This window comes from Oncorhynchus mykiss, chromosome 13, assembly GCF_013265735.2.
Source record: "Oncorhynchus mykiss isolate Arlee chromosome 13, USDA_OmykA_1.1, whole genome shotgun sequence".
Classification (NCBI taxonomy): Eukaryota; Metazoa; Chordata; class Actinopteri; order Salmoniformes; family Salmonidae; genus Oncorhynchus; species Oncorhynchus mykiss.
In genome coordinates this window covers 57,598,587-57,613,711 of record NC_048577.1, presented here as the reverse complement: position 1 = coordinate 57,613,711, position 15,125 = coordinate 57,598,587, and the positions used below count along the sequence as shown (strand labels likewise).

Genomic DNA, 15,125 nt, shown 5'->3' with positions numbered 1-15,125 from the left:
AATCGAAGCTTCAGGAAAGAAACGTCAAGGAATCGAAACTTCAGGAAAGAAACGTCAGGAAATAGAAACTTAAAGAAACAACTGGGTCATTCTTCAATTGCATTAGGCCTATGAGGGCTATTCAAAAGAAGTCCCGTTTCATTAAAGTACAAAAGGTTATTTTAGTATAAAAATCTTGTGGGAGTAACCAGATGGTTACTGGTGTTACTAAGAGGATGGGTTGAAGCCCAGGTCTCCTGCACACCACAACATTGTGTTAGCCTGCTGAGATAGGCATTAGTTTGTGGAGCTCGTCTTCAGGTCGCAGCTATAGATGGCTTACTAACACATTACAATGATAAACAATTACTCGGGTACCATCCAGACCTGGGTTCAAATAGTATTTAAAATCTTGGGTATGTGGGGTCTGCACTTTTGGGGCTATTCCATTGATTAGTCAATAGAGCTCACCTCGTCTCCCTAGGCAGACAGGTTGCCTCCCACAATATAAACAAGACTAGAGGGCACCAGGCAAGCTCAATCAAGCACAGCTATGTCCTGTGTTTGAAATATACTAAACCTGGGGCTGCTGACATCTCTTACTGCCATTGTGGCTCTGTGCTCCCAGCCTGTTGTTTGAATAGTGTGTAAGGAGTTTTGGTACTGTGACAGTAAAGATACACATTTCCATTTTACAACGGATTAATACACTTTTATTTAAGGTGAGTTTCATTTTGAAAACTCCTTATACATAATGTTGAATACATGTGTTATAAAGGTTGTTATGCATGATATTGAAACTGTCATAGAGGTGTTATGGCTGGTTCCATAAGGTGTTATGTATAGCTCCATGTATAGTGTTACCCAAATATCAATATTTAGGCTGGAATTCAATTTGCACATAAAAGTTATACCACACTGCACGTTCAGAAGTGAGTTTGAGCCAGCAGTGTTCAGTTTCCTGCATGTGCGCACAGCCATTCAACAAATATGGTCCTGTTTCCTCTCAAATGTATTCATCTAGATTGTTGACAGTTGGGGCTTTCAAGTCTTCTTCCTGTGCTGAGCTCATAGGTGGGAGAACTATACATGTACACAATGCATAACCGCAGAGCTTCACAGTTTAGTAGCCTATAGGAAACAGTCCTCCTCACATGATTCAACATTAGGGTGATATGCTAGAGCAGGTCATGTGGATCAATACATAAGTAAAACCATGAAGACCAGCTGGTATTTGATTTGGATATTCATTCTCACACTGATGATCAGCACTGGTAAGTGGTGAATTTCCATTGAGGGGTTTCCTCCGGGGACTGAGGTTAAAACTAGGTTTTTTAGGAACACAATAAAAGTTGTGTTTGGCTTTGTTGGAAAATAAAATATATTTATGTTAATTTAGCCATTCAATCATATCACCTGCAAATTCCAAAAGGTTATCATTAATACACAATGGAGGTTATGAGTAACTTGCATGAGTTTTAATCCATTACCCTCACTAACCCACAACCGTCTCTCCAGCCCGTCAGGAGGTGATGTACATAAAGGGCTCAGAGGGGCAGTCAGTGGATCTCTCCTGTACACCTGAGCAGACAGGTGGAGCCCCTGTCAGTCTCTACTTGACCCACAGGTGTGTCCGGCCTGAGAGGGAGGTGCTGTTCATGGCCAAGGACCGGAGTCCCGGGACGGTGAGGGTTAACCGGCTGTACAAAGATCGTCTGAAGGTCACAGGCGGATTGAACTCTGACCTGCTCAACGTGACCATAGCCCATCTTCAGCGCACAGACACAGGCCTGTACATCTGTGAGTTTGTCTACACAGCTGACCCCTCTGACCGAACAGTCTCTGGCAGTCTGGAATTCTTCCTGTTTGTTGACGGGACAGGTACGTGATCATGATTTGGCTATAGCACTGAGAAGGAACTATCAGTGGTCACCAACCATGGTACTGGAGAGTTACTGAGAGTGACGGCTTTAAGCCCTGTTCATCCTATGTGTCCACATTCTCATTGGGGGGAATTCCGACCTGAGTTAAATGCAAGTGAATGGAACGTAATTCCCTTTTTATGCACTGTTACCTCCACGTAGTCTGACCTTAAATTTAAGCATGAGAATAGAATGCTATTCACCCCGCTATTCGTTTGGGTGGAGATCGATGAATTAAGGTGTGGCGGAGATGTGTCTACAGATACTCTGCATTCTGACCTTGATTTAGGGATTTATTCCATTTGTAAAGCTTAAGTGTTACAGATTCCGCGATATAAATGTAAAGGTAATTTCCGATTGAGCCGACATATGCACCTATAAGCCACCTACACATAAGCCACCTAGCTAACGTTAGCCACCTAGCTAACGTTAGCCACCTAGCTAACGTTAGCCACCTAGCTAACGTTAGCCACCAAGCTAACGTTAGCCACAACAAATTGTAATTCGTAACATATCATACGAAATGGATAATGGACATCCACAAATGAATACATACTATACAAAACATATCATACTAATTGGAGTGTCCTGGATTTAGACTTACTATGTATTTGGATAAAAGTGTGTGGGTGTTGATTGTGCAGAGAGTGTGTGTCAGTGCTCCAGCTACCCCCCACTGATCTACACCATCTCTGCAGCAGCTGGCCTGCTTCTCCTCGTCCTCATCTGCCTGTGTGCAGTAGAGTGTGTAAGTAGCCTAATCAACCCGAATCTTACCACCATACCACAACCAAGTATGTTAATGTCGAAATTTAAATGTAACTGTTACTCTCGGAATTACTTCATTTTATTTTTCAGACACATGATGAACATTGTTTCCACATCTAATTTTAGTCAGGTATAAAGTCATGAGTAAATTTGTCAGTATAAAAGTATGCCTCATATCCATTTCAGGCTAAGCTGAGAAAATGTCATAAAACACAAGCCCCCATCCCCATCTATGAGGAAATGAACAGTGGGTGTCGAGGAGCTGGAAGTGCCCAAAATAACCATCCTGTGCCTACACACCTGGAGGAAACAGAGTCCCCTGTGTACGCCAACCCCCAGGCCAGACAAGCACAGGAGAACCACTACGCCAGCCCCCGGCATATCACTCTGAAGCCCTGAGCGAACCCCTAATGTTTTTTAAAGGGGGAGTGGATGGCAGAAATAACAGTACCAGAGTTTCAGATACATGTTCTAACCCACTGTGACAGGTGGTGGGAAAGAGTTGGACTGTCATCATTGCTTTTTCAAGTGTGTGCAAGATCGTAAACTATTGGTCCCACCTCACCTCTCTTTTCTACAGTGTCAAGGAGTCACCCAACTATGGTTGCCCAACAAACCCACCTACAGGATGAGAATGGAAAAGACTGAGAGCTAGTACATAGGTCACTGTGCCTGTATAGGTGTACTAGTGGTGCTACCCTCAGAACAGGATCTAATAGGGAAAACTCCAATCTGCAAACTAATTGACAAACACCAACATCAAGAACTGACCACAACACTCTTTAACAGACCAGAAAAAAACTGCAATTTTATTAATAGATGAAAGAAGCTCCATAGTTCATGAAAACATTGTTTTCGGTGCATGTCATTAAACAATCACATTCTATGAGGAGAAAGAGATACATTGAGAAAATAAATCATTACAAGCCACTGACTCTTCTTTAAATCTCAGTACAGACATTTTTCCTTAATATTTCAAAACCAAAAAAGGCAAAAAGCAGCCCTAACCCCAAATCCCCGTCCCACCCATCATCCCAACAAAAACAAAATAACTGAATGAAACGACAGAACATACAGATGGGGTGACGGGCACAGTGCTAAAGAGTAAGACGCTCATTGGTTTAGGAATACACAGTATAGTAATGTAGCGCAAGGTCAATCTGAATACACAGCATAGCCATGTAGCGCGAGGTCAATCTGAATACACAGTATAGCCATGTAGCGCGATGTCAATCTGAATACACAGCATAGCCATGTAGCGTGATGTCAATCTGAATACACAGTATAGCCATGTAGCGCGATGTCAATCTGAATACACAGTATAGCCATGTAGCGCGATGTCAATCTGAATACACAGCATAGCCATGTAGCGCGAGGTCAATCTGAATACACAGCATAGCCATGTAGCGCGATGTCAATCTGAATACACAGTATAGTAATGTAGCGCGATGTCAATCTGAATACACAGCATAGCCATGTAGCGCGATGTCAATCTGAATACACAGCATAGCCATGTAGCGCGATGTCAATCTGAATACACAGCATAGCCATGTAGCGCGATGTCAATCTGAATACACAGCATAGCCATGTAGCGCGATGTCAATCTGAATACACAGCATAGCCATGTAGCGCGAGGTCAATCTGAATACACAGCATAGCCATGTAGCGCGATGTCAATCTGAATACACAGTATAGTAATGTAGCGCGAGGTCAATCTGAATACACAGCATAGCCATGTAGCGCGATGTCAATCTGAATACACAGTATAGCCATGTAGCGCGATGTCAATCTGAATACACAGTATAGCCATGTAGCGCGATGTCAATCTGAATACACAGCATAGCCATGTAGCGCGAGGTCAATCTGAATACACAGCATAGCCATGTAGCGCGATGTCAATCTGAATACACAGCATAGCCATGTAGCGCGATGTCAATCTGAATACACAGCATAGCCATGTAGCGCGATGTCAATCTGAATACACAGTATAGCCATGTAGCGCGATGTCAATCTGAATACACAGCATAGCCATGTAGCGCGATGTCAATCTGAATACACAGCATAGCCATGTAGCGCGATGTCAATCTGAATACACAGCATAGCCATGTAGCGCGATGTCAATCTGAATACACAGTATAGCCATGTAGCGCGATGTCAATCTGAATACACAGCATAGCCATGTAGCGCGATGTCAATATGAATACACAGTATAGCCATGTAGCGCAATGTCAATCTGAATACACAGTATAGCCATGTAGCGCAATGTCAATCTGAATACACAGCATAGCCATGTAGCGCGATGTTAATCTGAATACACAGCATAGCCATGTAGCGCGATGTCAATCTGAATACACAGTATAGCCATGTAGCGCGATGTCAATCTGAATACACAGTATAGCCATGTAGCGCGATGTCAATCTGAATACACAGTATAGCCATGTAGCGCGATGTCAATCTGAATTAAAGAAGCCGGATGTTGGGGTCTTGGGGTGGGGGGGTAGGCCTACCAACCAAATAAAAACAGTGGATCCCAAAACCCCTGCATAAAATGTGCCTTGTACCCATCAAAGCCCCCCGCCCCAAACTTGTGCATAGATCATGATCCTTTACAACCAGCTAGTTTTAAAAACATCAGTTATTTTCCCTGTTCTTTAATATCCGACATAAGAGAGAATGACAGAGGAAAGAGAGTAATGCACAATGGTCCTTATTCAGTCAGGACAGGACTTCTAAGAAAATACAATAAAGTTTCAAAACATACAGAATTTGCATGTTCTTTCACGGTCATTTTTTTATAACAATCAAAATCAAATGATAATTTTGTTTTTAAATGTAAAGCAATTTTAATAAAAATGTATATAAAGCACTCCATTTTTTGTAAGTTCATTTAAAGCCCATTATTTGGTTAATATGTACAGTGCCTTCATAAAGTATTCACAGCCTTCACTTTTTCCACATTTTGTTGTTACTTAGTGGGATTTTTTGGGCAATGATATACACAATTCTCTCATTTCAAAGTGTAAGAAAAAAATCTAATATTTGTGCAAAATTCATGAAAAATAAAACACGAATATTTCTTGATTAGATAAGTATTCAACCCCCTGAGTCAATACATGCTAGAATCACATTTCAGTCTGAGTAAGTCTCTTTCCACACCTGGATTGTGCAACATTTGTCCATTATTCTTTTTAGAATCCTTCAAGCTCTGTCAAATTGTTTGTTGATCAATGTTAGACAACCATTTGTAGGTCTTGCCATTCAAGCAGATTTAAGTCAAAACTAACTCGGCCACTCTGGAACATTCACGGTATGCAACTCCAGCGTAGATTTGGCCTCGTGTTTTAGGTTATTGTCCTGCTGAAAGGTGAATTCCTCTCCCAGTGTCTAGTCTAGTGGAAAGCAGACTGAACAAGGTTTTCCTATAGGATTTTAACAATTACAAGCATACCCATAACAAGATGCAGTGATTGAAAATATGGAGGGACAAAAAGTTTATTGCTTTGCCACATTTTTTGAAGTATTACTTTAGTGCCTTGTGGCGAACAGGATACACGTTTCAGAATATTTTTTATTCTATACAGGCTTCCTTCTTTTCACCCTGTCAATGAGGTTAGTATTGTGAAGTAACTACAATGTTAGTGATCCATCCTCAGTTTTCTCCTGGCATAGCCATTATACGCTGTAATTGTTTTAATGTCTCCATTGTCCTCATGGTGAAATCCCTGAGCAGTTTCCTTCCTCTCCGGCAACGCAGTTAGGAAGGACGCCTGTATCTCTGTAGTGACTGGGTGCATTGAGACACCATCCAAAGTGTAATTAATAACCACCATGCTCAAAGGGATGTTCAATGCCTGTTTTTTGTGTGTTTTTTTTACCCATCTACCAATAGGTGGCCTTCTTTGCGAGGAATTGGAAAACCTCCCTGGTCTTTATGGTTGAATCTGTTTGAAATTCACTGCTGACTAAAGATAATTGTATGTATGGGGTACAAAGATGAGGTCATCATTCAAAAATCATGTTAAACACTATTACTGCACACAGAGTCCATGCAACTTGTGTGACTTAAGCACATTTTTACTCCTGAATGTATTTTGGCTTTCCATAACAAAGGGGTTGAATACTCATTGAATTTAGAAATGTAGAAAATCATAATTCCACTTTGACGTTATGGGGTATTGTGTGTAGGCCAGTGACCAAAAAAATCTACATTTAATACATTTTAAATTCAGGCTATAACAACAAAATTTGGTAAAAGTCAAGGGGTGTGAATACTTTCTGAAGGCACTGTAAACTGCTACGGATTTAAAAACAAAGGATCTTTTCTCTCTTTCTGAAATTCATAAGTTTTTCAGTGCTTCATTTTTTTGAATCTTTTTTTTTTCTTCGTACATTAAAATGGAGTGGAGTCGGAACTCTGGAACCCTGGCCTTCCTGAGACAAGATCCACTTTATGTGTGCAAGATAGTGAGCAATTATGTTGTTTTTTTTTACAAAGGAAAAATGTAATAAAAATGCACAGGCTTTAGATAGTCCATGAAATCAACATAGAACAAAGATGTCAAAGATCAAATATAACATGACAACACTGTTGGATCCCAGAGTTCTGAAAGTAGCACAATATTAAAATCTTCATTCTGTAAAGTGTTTTTGTTATTATTTTTAAAAATGGAAGTATTTGTCCTTTTCTTTAGTTTTTCCAACATTTTCATACAGTTAATTAATTTTCCTAGAACTTCAGACAAACAACAATGGTTGTAAACCGTCAGTGGCCTTGCAGAAAACAAGCAGACATAACGCACGAGATTTTAACAAAAATGAAACTGAACAAAAGCTAACAAACCAAAAAGGTAGGCACCTCTGAAGTGAGCCTTGTAATCAACCCTCCTTCTGATGTCTTGTCCTTCGGTTTCTCCCTGAATAGACAGGGAGAGCTACAAGTCTCTCTACCCAAACTCTATGGCCACAGGTCTTCAAAAATACTTTTTTTGTAACTTTTTTCAATATTAGTTTTTTTTTGTTGCTTTTGTATACTTTTTAAGTTTATAATCTGAAAAAAATGGTGCAATACTTATACTTAATAATCCATATTTTTTCTTGGATTATTCCACAATGAAAGCCACTACAAGGTATATAAACATATTACAGATTAAAAACACTTATTTTCTTAAGTCCTTGAGTAAACATTTACACGTGAAGTCGCCGTCTGCCCCCAGTATTTTATCTGGCGTTGTTCGATTAGCTTGAGGGGAGGGCTGACACTCAGTGCAACGCTAGAGTCTAATAACAATAAACATCACAATATACTTTGATAAGCCAAAAATAAAACATAAAACTAATATACCGAATAGAAATAAAATGAAAAAGCGGAGATAATTCCCGCTGTAAATCACAGGCTCACAATCGTTTGAAACCTCATACACACGGTCTGTCAAACAGACACATCCATCCACCCACCCATGAATCATACAGTACAGGCAACCTTGTGCAAACACTCAGATACAACAGATGTCATTTAGCCTTTTTTTTATACCAATCTTTGTTTTTAACAATCCTCATTTTTCTAATTTAGTTCACTCAGAACAGATATTCTCAGATATCCAGGAAGTGTATGAATGAGACAAAAGTATTACAAAGTGTTCACATTACAATATTGGTGCTTCTTTTCATTCAAGTATTTCTATTCTTTATTTTTGAATTACTCTGATATGTTAATATTAGATTTATCTTCTGGGAAATATACAGAGAAGGAGAATACATAGGGGTAAGGTTGGACCTGGGGCAGAGAGAGCGGGTTTAGGGTAAAGTGGAAAGAGAAACCTAGCTGTATACATATGCACACTTGGATGTATATACATGTATATAAACTAGCATGTGCATATTCAACCCAGGCCCTTGACGAAGATTTGTTTTCCTCTTGAAATGGGGTCTCTACCCCAGAACCTACTCTGCTCCATGATTGAGAAGCATACTTTGCTTAAACTCCAGTTGCCTTTGAGTCATTTAAAAGGGGGAGATTCTCTTGACTTCCTACACCAGTCATCCATGGTGTATATTGGTGGGTCAATAAGGTGGGGTAGGGGTAGGGGTGGGGGTGGGTAGAGTGACAGGTGGGCTCTCAGTGCTTGTGCTGCACAGAGAATCCTGGGACGCCTCTGAGACTTGACCCCCCAATCCCTTTTTTGTGACCCTATTCCAGTCTGTAGCCTGGGGAGCCCAGCGTGGAGCAAAACAATTCAGGTTTTTCAGAAACAGGCATTTAGTGATTGTTGCTAATGTCACACGACAATGACGAGTAGGAAAAACAACTATTGGAAGAGGGCCGTTCCCCTTTTAAGACTTGGTACCGAACAACAAAACTGTGAGGTGTGTCCTGGCCCTGCTGATACGGTGGGCCCCACCTGGACCCTAACCCAAAAACCCAGATCTGGGGCAATGTTCTGTGGGTGGTGCACTCGAGGCTGGAGGTCAGAAACGAACACCGCCAACACAGTGTTCCAGAAGAAAGCCCCAGTCAGAGGGCCACAGTTGGGGGGAAAGGCTTGCAGAGACAGAACGAGGCCTCTCAGCCAAGGAGTGCACAGCAAAAAACATACTTTAGGACTTAAAAAAAACTACTTTTTTTTGTACTTTAGTTTCTACTTTTTGTCCCCCCCCCCAAAAAAAAGATAACATGTTTTTGGTTTTATAAAAGGTGTACCCAATGTGACCCATCAACAGTACACACAGACTGCCTGTTTTCTTTTGATAGCTGGGACAAGGGACTGCCTCATATGTCCTGGCCCAAATATTACCCCCTCCTCCCACCCCACATTCCTCCATGACCCATGTGCCTTTAAGTCTAGGATTCAGGAGGAAATGTAGTCTCAAAACTACTGAATCTTGGGAATTGAAGGCTCATTTGACAGCAGAGACAACTCAATGGTAAATGGCAGGGCTGAAGTATATATTTTAGTCCAGTTGGCACATGACACATGAGTAAGGACTCCCAGAAACCCCCATCCCCACCACTCATACCACTCAGCAGGTCATTATTAGTGTTACCTAAAAGCTCTTGAAATCATCACAATGAAGAACTGTACTTTACAGATGTACTTTACACAATGCTAGAGCGCCAACAGGGGAAAGCAGAGTCCACTCGGTGGTCCTCCTGAGGTGTGTATGTATGAGGGATATCAGTGAGACTGAATTACAAACACACCACAGTGATGGGACAGTGGTGAGGGTAGTTGGGAGTCTGCCCAGTGCTGGCTGGTATGAAAAAATGCCAGAGGGGTGGAAAGGAGGGGGTTAGACAATTGGCAGATGGTTGGTGGACTGATGGTTGATGGTTCTGAGCGCGAACCTCTGTCTTTGCATAGAAATCGAGTGCTGCGTCAGTTTATATGGTATTCAGGGTGACGGAGAGGGATAGTGGTTAGGAGTCTGTCTTTTCATTCTGCCAGAAAGCTCCTAGACAGCCTATGGAAAATAAAGCACCAGTGTGAGTGAGGCCTGACTGGAGTGGAGGATGTGTATGTGTGTGTGTGGAGTGGACAACATGGGGATGGGAAGGGAGAGGCTGAGAGAGAGGGTGGGCTGGGCAGCAGAGGCTGAGAGAGAGGGTGGGCTGGGCAGCAGAGGCTGAGAGAGAGGGTGGGCTGGGCAGCAGAGGCTGAGAGAGAGGGTGGGCTGGGCAGCAGAGGCTGAGAGAGAGGGTGGGCTGGGCAGCAGAGGCTGAGAGAGAGGGTGGGCTGGGCAGCAGAGGCTGAGAGAGAGGGTGGGCTGGGCAGCAGAGGCTGAGAGAGAGGGTGGGCTGGGCAGCAGAGGCTGAGAGAGAGGGTGGGCTGGGCAGCAGAGGCTGAGAGAGAGGGGGAGCAGAGCCGGCCGGGTAGATAGATACCCTCAATCTCACACCTGATCTGACTATACATTAGAACCATTAGGTCCGCTCCTGAACCAAAACACTGACTGTCCAACAACCACACCAAATGAACCACCCCCACTGAGATCTGCAGTGTCCGTATCCATAACATTCCTGTGGTGGGCTGCGTTTGCTGAGGTGCGCGTCGAACCAGAAGTATTTTAGCTTCTGCTTCCGAGCAGTAAGAGCAGGGGACAGGAGAGCAGCTAAACACTGCATGGAGCCTTTGAAAAAACATCCGTAAAAATCATTGTAATCATCATAAAACAAACATCAACAACAGCAAGTTTGACAAAAACTAAAACAACTGGAGATTTTTCCAGATATGAAAATAATAAACCAAAACAATTAAACCAAAAAAACACTTAACACAATTCAAAAACCTCTCCATCTCTGGCTAAAGTGATCCTTGCATGAGAGACAGAGATAGAGGGATAGAGTGGAGGTGATGAACAACAGAGAGAGGGATAGAGTGGAGGTGATGAACAACAGAGAGAGGGATAGAGTGGAGGTGATGAACAACAGAGAGAGGGATAGAGTGGAGGTGATGAACAACAGAGAGAGGGATAGAGTGGAGGTGATGAACAACAGAGAGAGGGATAGAGTGGAGGTGATGAACAACAGAGAGAGGGATAGAGGGTGGGATAGAGTGGAGGTGATGAACAACAGAGAGAGGGATAGAGTGGAGGTGATGAACAACAGAGAGAGGGATAGAGGGTGGGATAGAGTGGAGGTGATGAACAACAGAGAGAGGGATAGAGTGGAGGTGATGAACAACAGAGAGAGGGATAGAGTGGAGGTGATGAACAACAGAGTGGGATAGAGAGGAGGTGATGAACAACAGAGAGAGGGATAGAGTGGAGGTGATGAACAACAGAGAGAGGGATAGAGTGGAGGTGATGAACAACAGAGAGAGGGATAGAGTGGAGGTGATGAACAACAGAGAGAGGGATAGAGGGCGGGATAGAGTGGAGGTGATGAACAACAGAGAGAGGGATAGAGTGGAGGTGATTAACAACAGAGTGGGATAGAGAGAGGGATAGAGTGGAAGTGATGAACAACAGAGAGAGGGATAGAGTGGAGGTGATGAACAACAGAGTGGGATAGAGAGAGGGATAGAGTGGAGGTGATGAACAACAGAGAGTGGGATAGAGTGGAGGTGATGAACAACAGAGAGAGGGATAGAGGGCGGGATAGAGTGGAGGTGATGAACAACAGAGAGAGGGATAGAGTGGAGGTGATGAACAACAGAGAGCAGGATAGAGTGGAGGTGATGAACAACAGAGAGCGGGATAGAGTGGAGGTGATGAACAACAGAGAGAGGGATAGAGTGGAAGTGATGAACAACAGAGAGAGGGATAGCGTGGAGGTGATGAACAATAGAAGAGAGGGGGATAGAGGGTGGGATAGAGTGGAGGTGATGAACAACAGAGAGCGGGATAGAGTGGAAGTGATGAACAACAGAGAGCGGGATAGAGTGGAGGTGATGAACAATAGAGAGGGATAGAGAGAGGGATAGAGTGTAGGTGATGAACAACAGAAGAGAGGGATAGAGAGAGGGATAGAGTGGAGGTGATGAACAACAGAAGAGAGGGGGATAGAGAGAGGGATAGAGTGGAGGTGATGAACAACAGAAGAGAGAGTGATAGAGAGAGGGATAGAGTGGAGGTGATGAACAACAGAAGAGAGAGGGATAGAGTGGAGGTGATGAACAACAGAAGAGAGAGGGATAGAGTGGAGGTGATGAACAACAGAAGAGAGAGGGATAGAGAGCGGGATAGAGTGGAGGTGATGAACAACAGAGAGAGGGATAGAGTGGAGGTGATGAACAACAGAAGAGAGAGGGATAGAGTGGAGGTGATGAACAACAGAAGAGAGAGGGATAGAGAGAGGGATAGAGTGGAGGTGATGAACAACAGAAGCTGGCGCAGTAGTAGTAGTTAATACGAATCGGACAGTTCTGACAGCTGCTCTTGGGCACCAGAAGCCCGGGAGGTCCCTGGGGGAACCAGTCTGTGAGGCTCCCCAGGGATGGAGAGGGGAAGGTGGGGTGAGAGCTGCTGCAGAGGCCTGGTGTGGAGCTTCTATGAAGTCCACCCCCTCCACAGCAGGCAGGCACTCAATGGCCACACGATCATACAGGTTGGCAGGGCTTGTGAAAAAGGTTGCGAGCCAGAGAGAAAATGGCGATCCCCCTGCAGAACATTGCCGCAGCATCTAGTTGCGTCTCCAGACAACAAGGCTAAAGATTTTCAGTCATGTAACAGTGATATTTACTTTGATAGAGTGAAAGGGAAAACAGGCGAGTGCGTCGGGGTCTCACACCCGATAGTGCCCAAAGTCTTTCATTCTTTCTTTCCTTTCCATCCCTTCATTTTGCTACCATTTCAGAAAGGTTCCTGGTACCACACACAGACAGCGAGAAAGGGAAGGTCTAAAATAAAAAAAACAATATGAAAACTGAAAATAGTTTCACATCTGTTACAGTTCATAAAGAGTTACACAGAAGCCACGTTGTAGTAGATTGCTTGTTTTTTTGTTGTTGTTTTTTTCCTAGAGTTTTTCAGTGTCACACGCTTCTCCTCTTCTGATTCGTTGGCATTGAAGTGAAGGAGCTTGACGCTCTTTGCTAAGTGCTATGATAAACCACCTCTTTTTATAAAGCAGTTCTATATTTGTTCCATACTTTTTTGTACCAAATACAACAATGGAAAGAAAAAAATGCATGGTTTCGTCTTATGGGTAAATAAGGAACAAGTCTCGTTTTGGTATAATGCCCCATACACCCCCTTCCTTACCCCTGTGCCCCTCTAGTCCGTCACTGTGAGACTGAATAACAAGTGCTTGTTGTATAGCCTTGTGTTTCACAGATAAGTAGGTCCAGCCAGCTCACACACCCAGGGGGCATGGATATAGAGAGTCCTTGCTGATTCTGTCTCTGCTCTTGAAAGAGGTTTGTGAGAGAAACCCTTGGAGTACTTGGTGTGGACGGTAGTAGAGAGTAGTCTGTGGCTTATATTGCACGTCACATGAAAGGGTGTGTTGGTGTAAAGGAGAGATTAGTGGACCACGGTAACGACTGAGGTCTTCCACAGTCACAGAAAGGGGGGGAACCAGAGCACAAGTTCGTCCTTAAACGAGTTGAGGTGCATTTCAAAACAAGTGTTTTGATACAGTTCCATAGAGCAGTGGTTACTAGACTTCAACAAGACGGTCATACACACATGTAAACACACACCCCGGAAATATTCACACACTGGAGTCATATTTCTCTTCGCTTATTTTGCGAATGGTTCGGGGAAACAACACTCCTCCATGACAAAAATGGCTTTAAAATGAACAAGGCGAAGATCTTTTGCGTTTGCATCATCAATCCCTTTAAGAGTGGTGGGGACTGAATAATGTGCTTGTGACCGCCGAGGATTCCAGTTGAGAGCTGCTGTGGCCTCAGTCTCTTACAAGCACATCCTCTCCCCTCGGTTTTCGCTGGCTCAGAAATGAGTGTGCAATTCTCAGTACGTTTTCTTCAGTAAGTACAGAGTGAGTGAGAATCAGTGAATAAAGGAGGGGAACGAGGCCTGGGGGGAGGTTAAGGCTAGTAATTAGTGCTGAGAAAAAACAAACAAGAGAAATTCCGGACTGGTAGAAAGTTCTGGAACCTTCCCGACAGGAAGGGGATGGGCTTTGGGAATGACGTGTATCTATGGTTTCTCTGAGGTGTGGATTGACTGCTGCCAGGCAGCAAGGGATTATGGGAGTTTTGAAGATGGCAGCTCGTTGTTTGAAGCAGTTAGTCTAAAACACACGTTTCACATGACAAATAGTCTCAGAGTAAAGTTCAAATGTTTCTCTTCCTTTGTTGGTTGAGTCAAAGGCATACTCGTGCTTTTCCGAAAGTCCAAACGTAAAACACTGTAACCAGAGCCTCTCGCCGAACAAATCTAAAATGAAATGTTTTTTTTTTTTTAACAAACAAAAATTGGAAGAGGGTGAGCAGCGTGGACACAGAAGAGTCACCTCGTCCTCCTCAAGTCTGTCCCTCGATCATCCCACCCACACTGATTATCACCACATTGATTTGCTTGGTTTTTGCTCTTCTGTTTGTATACATGTATATATGTAGTACTGTGTAGTATTCTATTCCTCCTTTTTCTAGCATGGAGCTCTGTGACGTGGTCCTACATGGACTCCCCACTCAGCAGGTCCCCAGGCAGCAGCGTGTTGATTGGAGTAGGACTCCCCATGACCCGCCCCTCCTCTCCGCTGGGCGGTCCCCATAGGCTGGAGTACTGGGGCACGCCCCCCCAGAGCAGATCTCCCCCCGTCTTGGCTCCACCTCCTCCCATGCCGCCACTGCTGCCGCCAGAGTTCCAGTGGGGGTGGCCAATGGGGTGCGAGGATCTGGGCCCGGAACCACCCATCCGCGTCTGATTGACACCTGGGTCAGCCTGCCAGCTGGTAGTTGAGGCTAGCTGCTGGCCCTGTGCAAAGAAGCGCTGGACCTCTTCCTCCCCAGCAAACTCTGCCAGGATGGTGGTGTTACCCAGAACGCACCT

At 43.8% G+C, this 15,125-nt stretch overlaps 2 protein-coding genes across 6 annotated transcripts in view; one reads left to right on the top strand and one right to left on the bottom strand.

Annotated features, from left to right (window-relative positions):
• The first annotated feature begins 1,048 nt into the window (after positions 1-1,048).
• On the top strand, positions 1,049-5,692 carry LOC118936526. Of its 2 annotated transcripts, none has more exons than XM_036941653.1 (4): positions 1,049-1,253; positions 1,498-1,860; positions 2,600-2,649; positions 2,856-5,692. In XM_036941653.1, the coding sequence occupies exons 1-4, from the start codon at positions 1,196-1,198 to the stop codon at positions 3,066-3,068; spliced, it is 684 nt and encodes a 227-aa protein (XP_036797548.1). In that variant the 5' UTR covers positions 1,049-1,195; the 3' UTR covers positions 3,069-5,692. The 2 variants fall into 2 exon arrangements, with proteins under 2 accessions (XP_036797548.1, XP_036797547.1); XM_036941652.1 differs by having other exon boundaries at positions 2,546-2,649.
• A 6,696-nt stretch (positions 5,693-12,388) lies between these two features.
• LOC110514101 (trinucleotide repeat-containing gene 6C protein) overlaps positions 12,389-15,125 on the bottom strand; it is a 78,568-nt gene continuing 75,831 nt past the window's right edge. For 3 of the 4 annotated variants that reach the window (XM_036941648.1, XM_036941647.1, XM_036941650.1), the window contains one exon: positions 12,389-15,123. In XM_036941648.1, the coding sequence (XP_036797543.1) occupies positions 14,748-15,123 (376 nt within the window). In that variant the 3' untranslated portion in view covers positions 12,389-14,747. The remainder of the gene's footprint in view (positions 15,124-15,125) is intronic. The other variant, XM_036941649.1, reaches the window with a different exon arrangement.

Excerpts from the sequence above, each read along its gene's own strand:
- LOC118936526 (XM_036941652.1), top strand. The coding sequence starts at position 1,196 with ATGAAGACCAGCTGGTATTTGATTTGGATATTCATTCTCACACTGATG. Across the intron at positions 1,861-2,545 it reads CCTGTTTGTTGACGGGACAG|AGAGTGTGTGTCAGTGCTCC; the intron begins GTACGTGATCAT and ends TTGATTGTGCAG. Across the intron at positions 2,650-2,855 it reads GCCTGTGTGCAGTAGAGTGT|GCTAAGCTGAGAAAATGTCA; the intron begins GTAAGTAGCCTA and ends TATCCATTTCAG.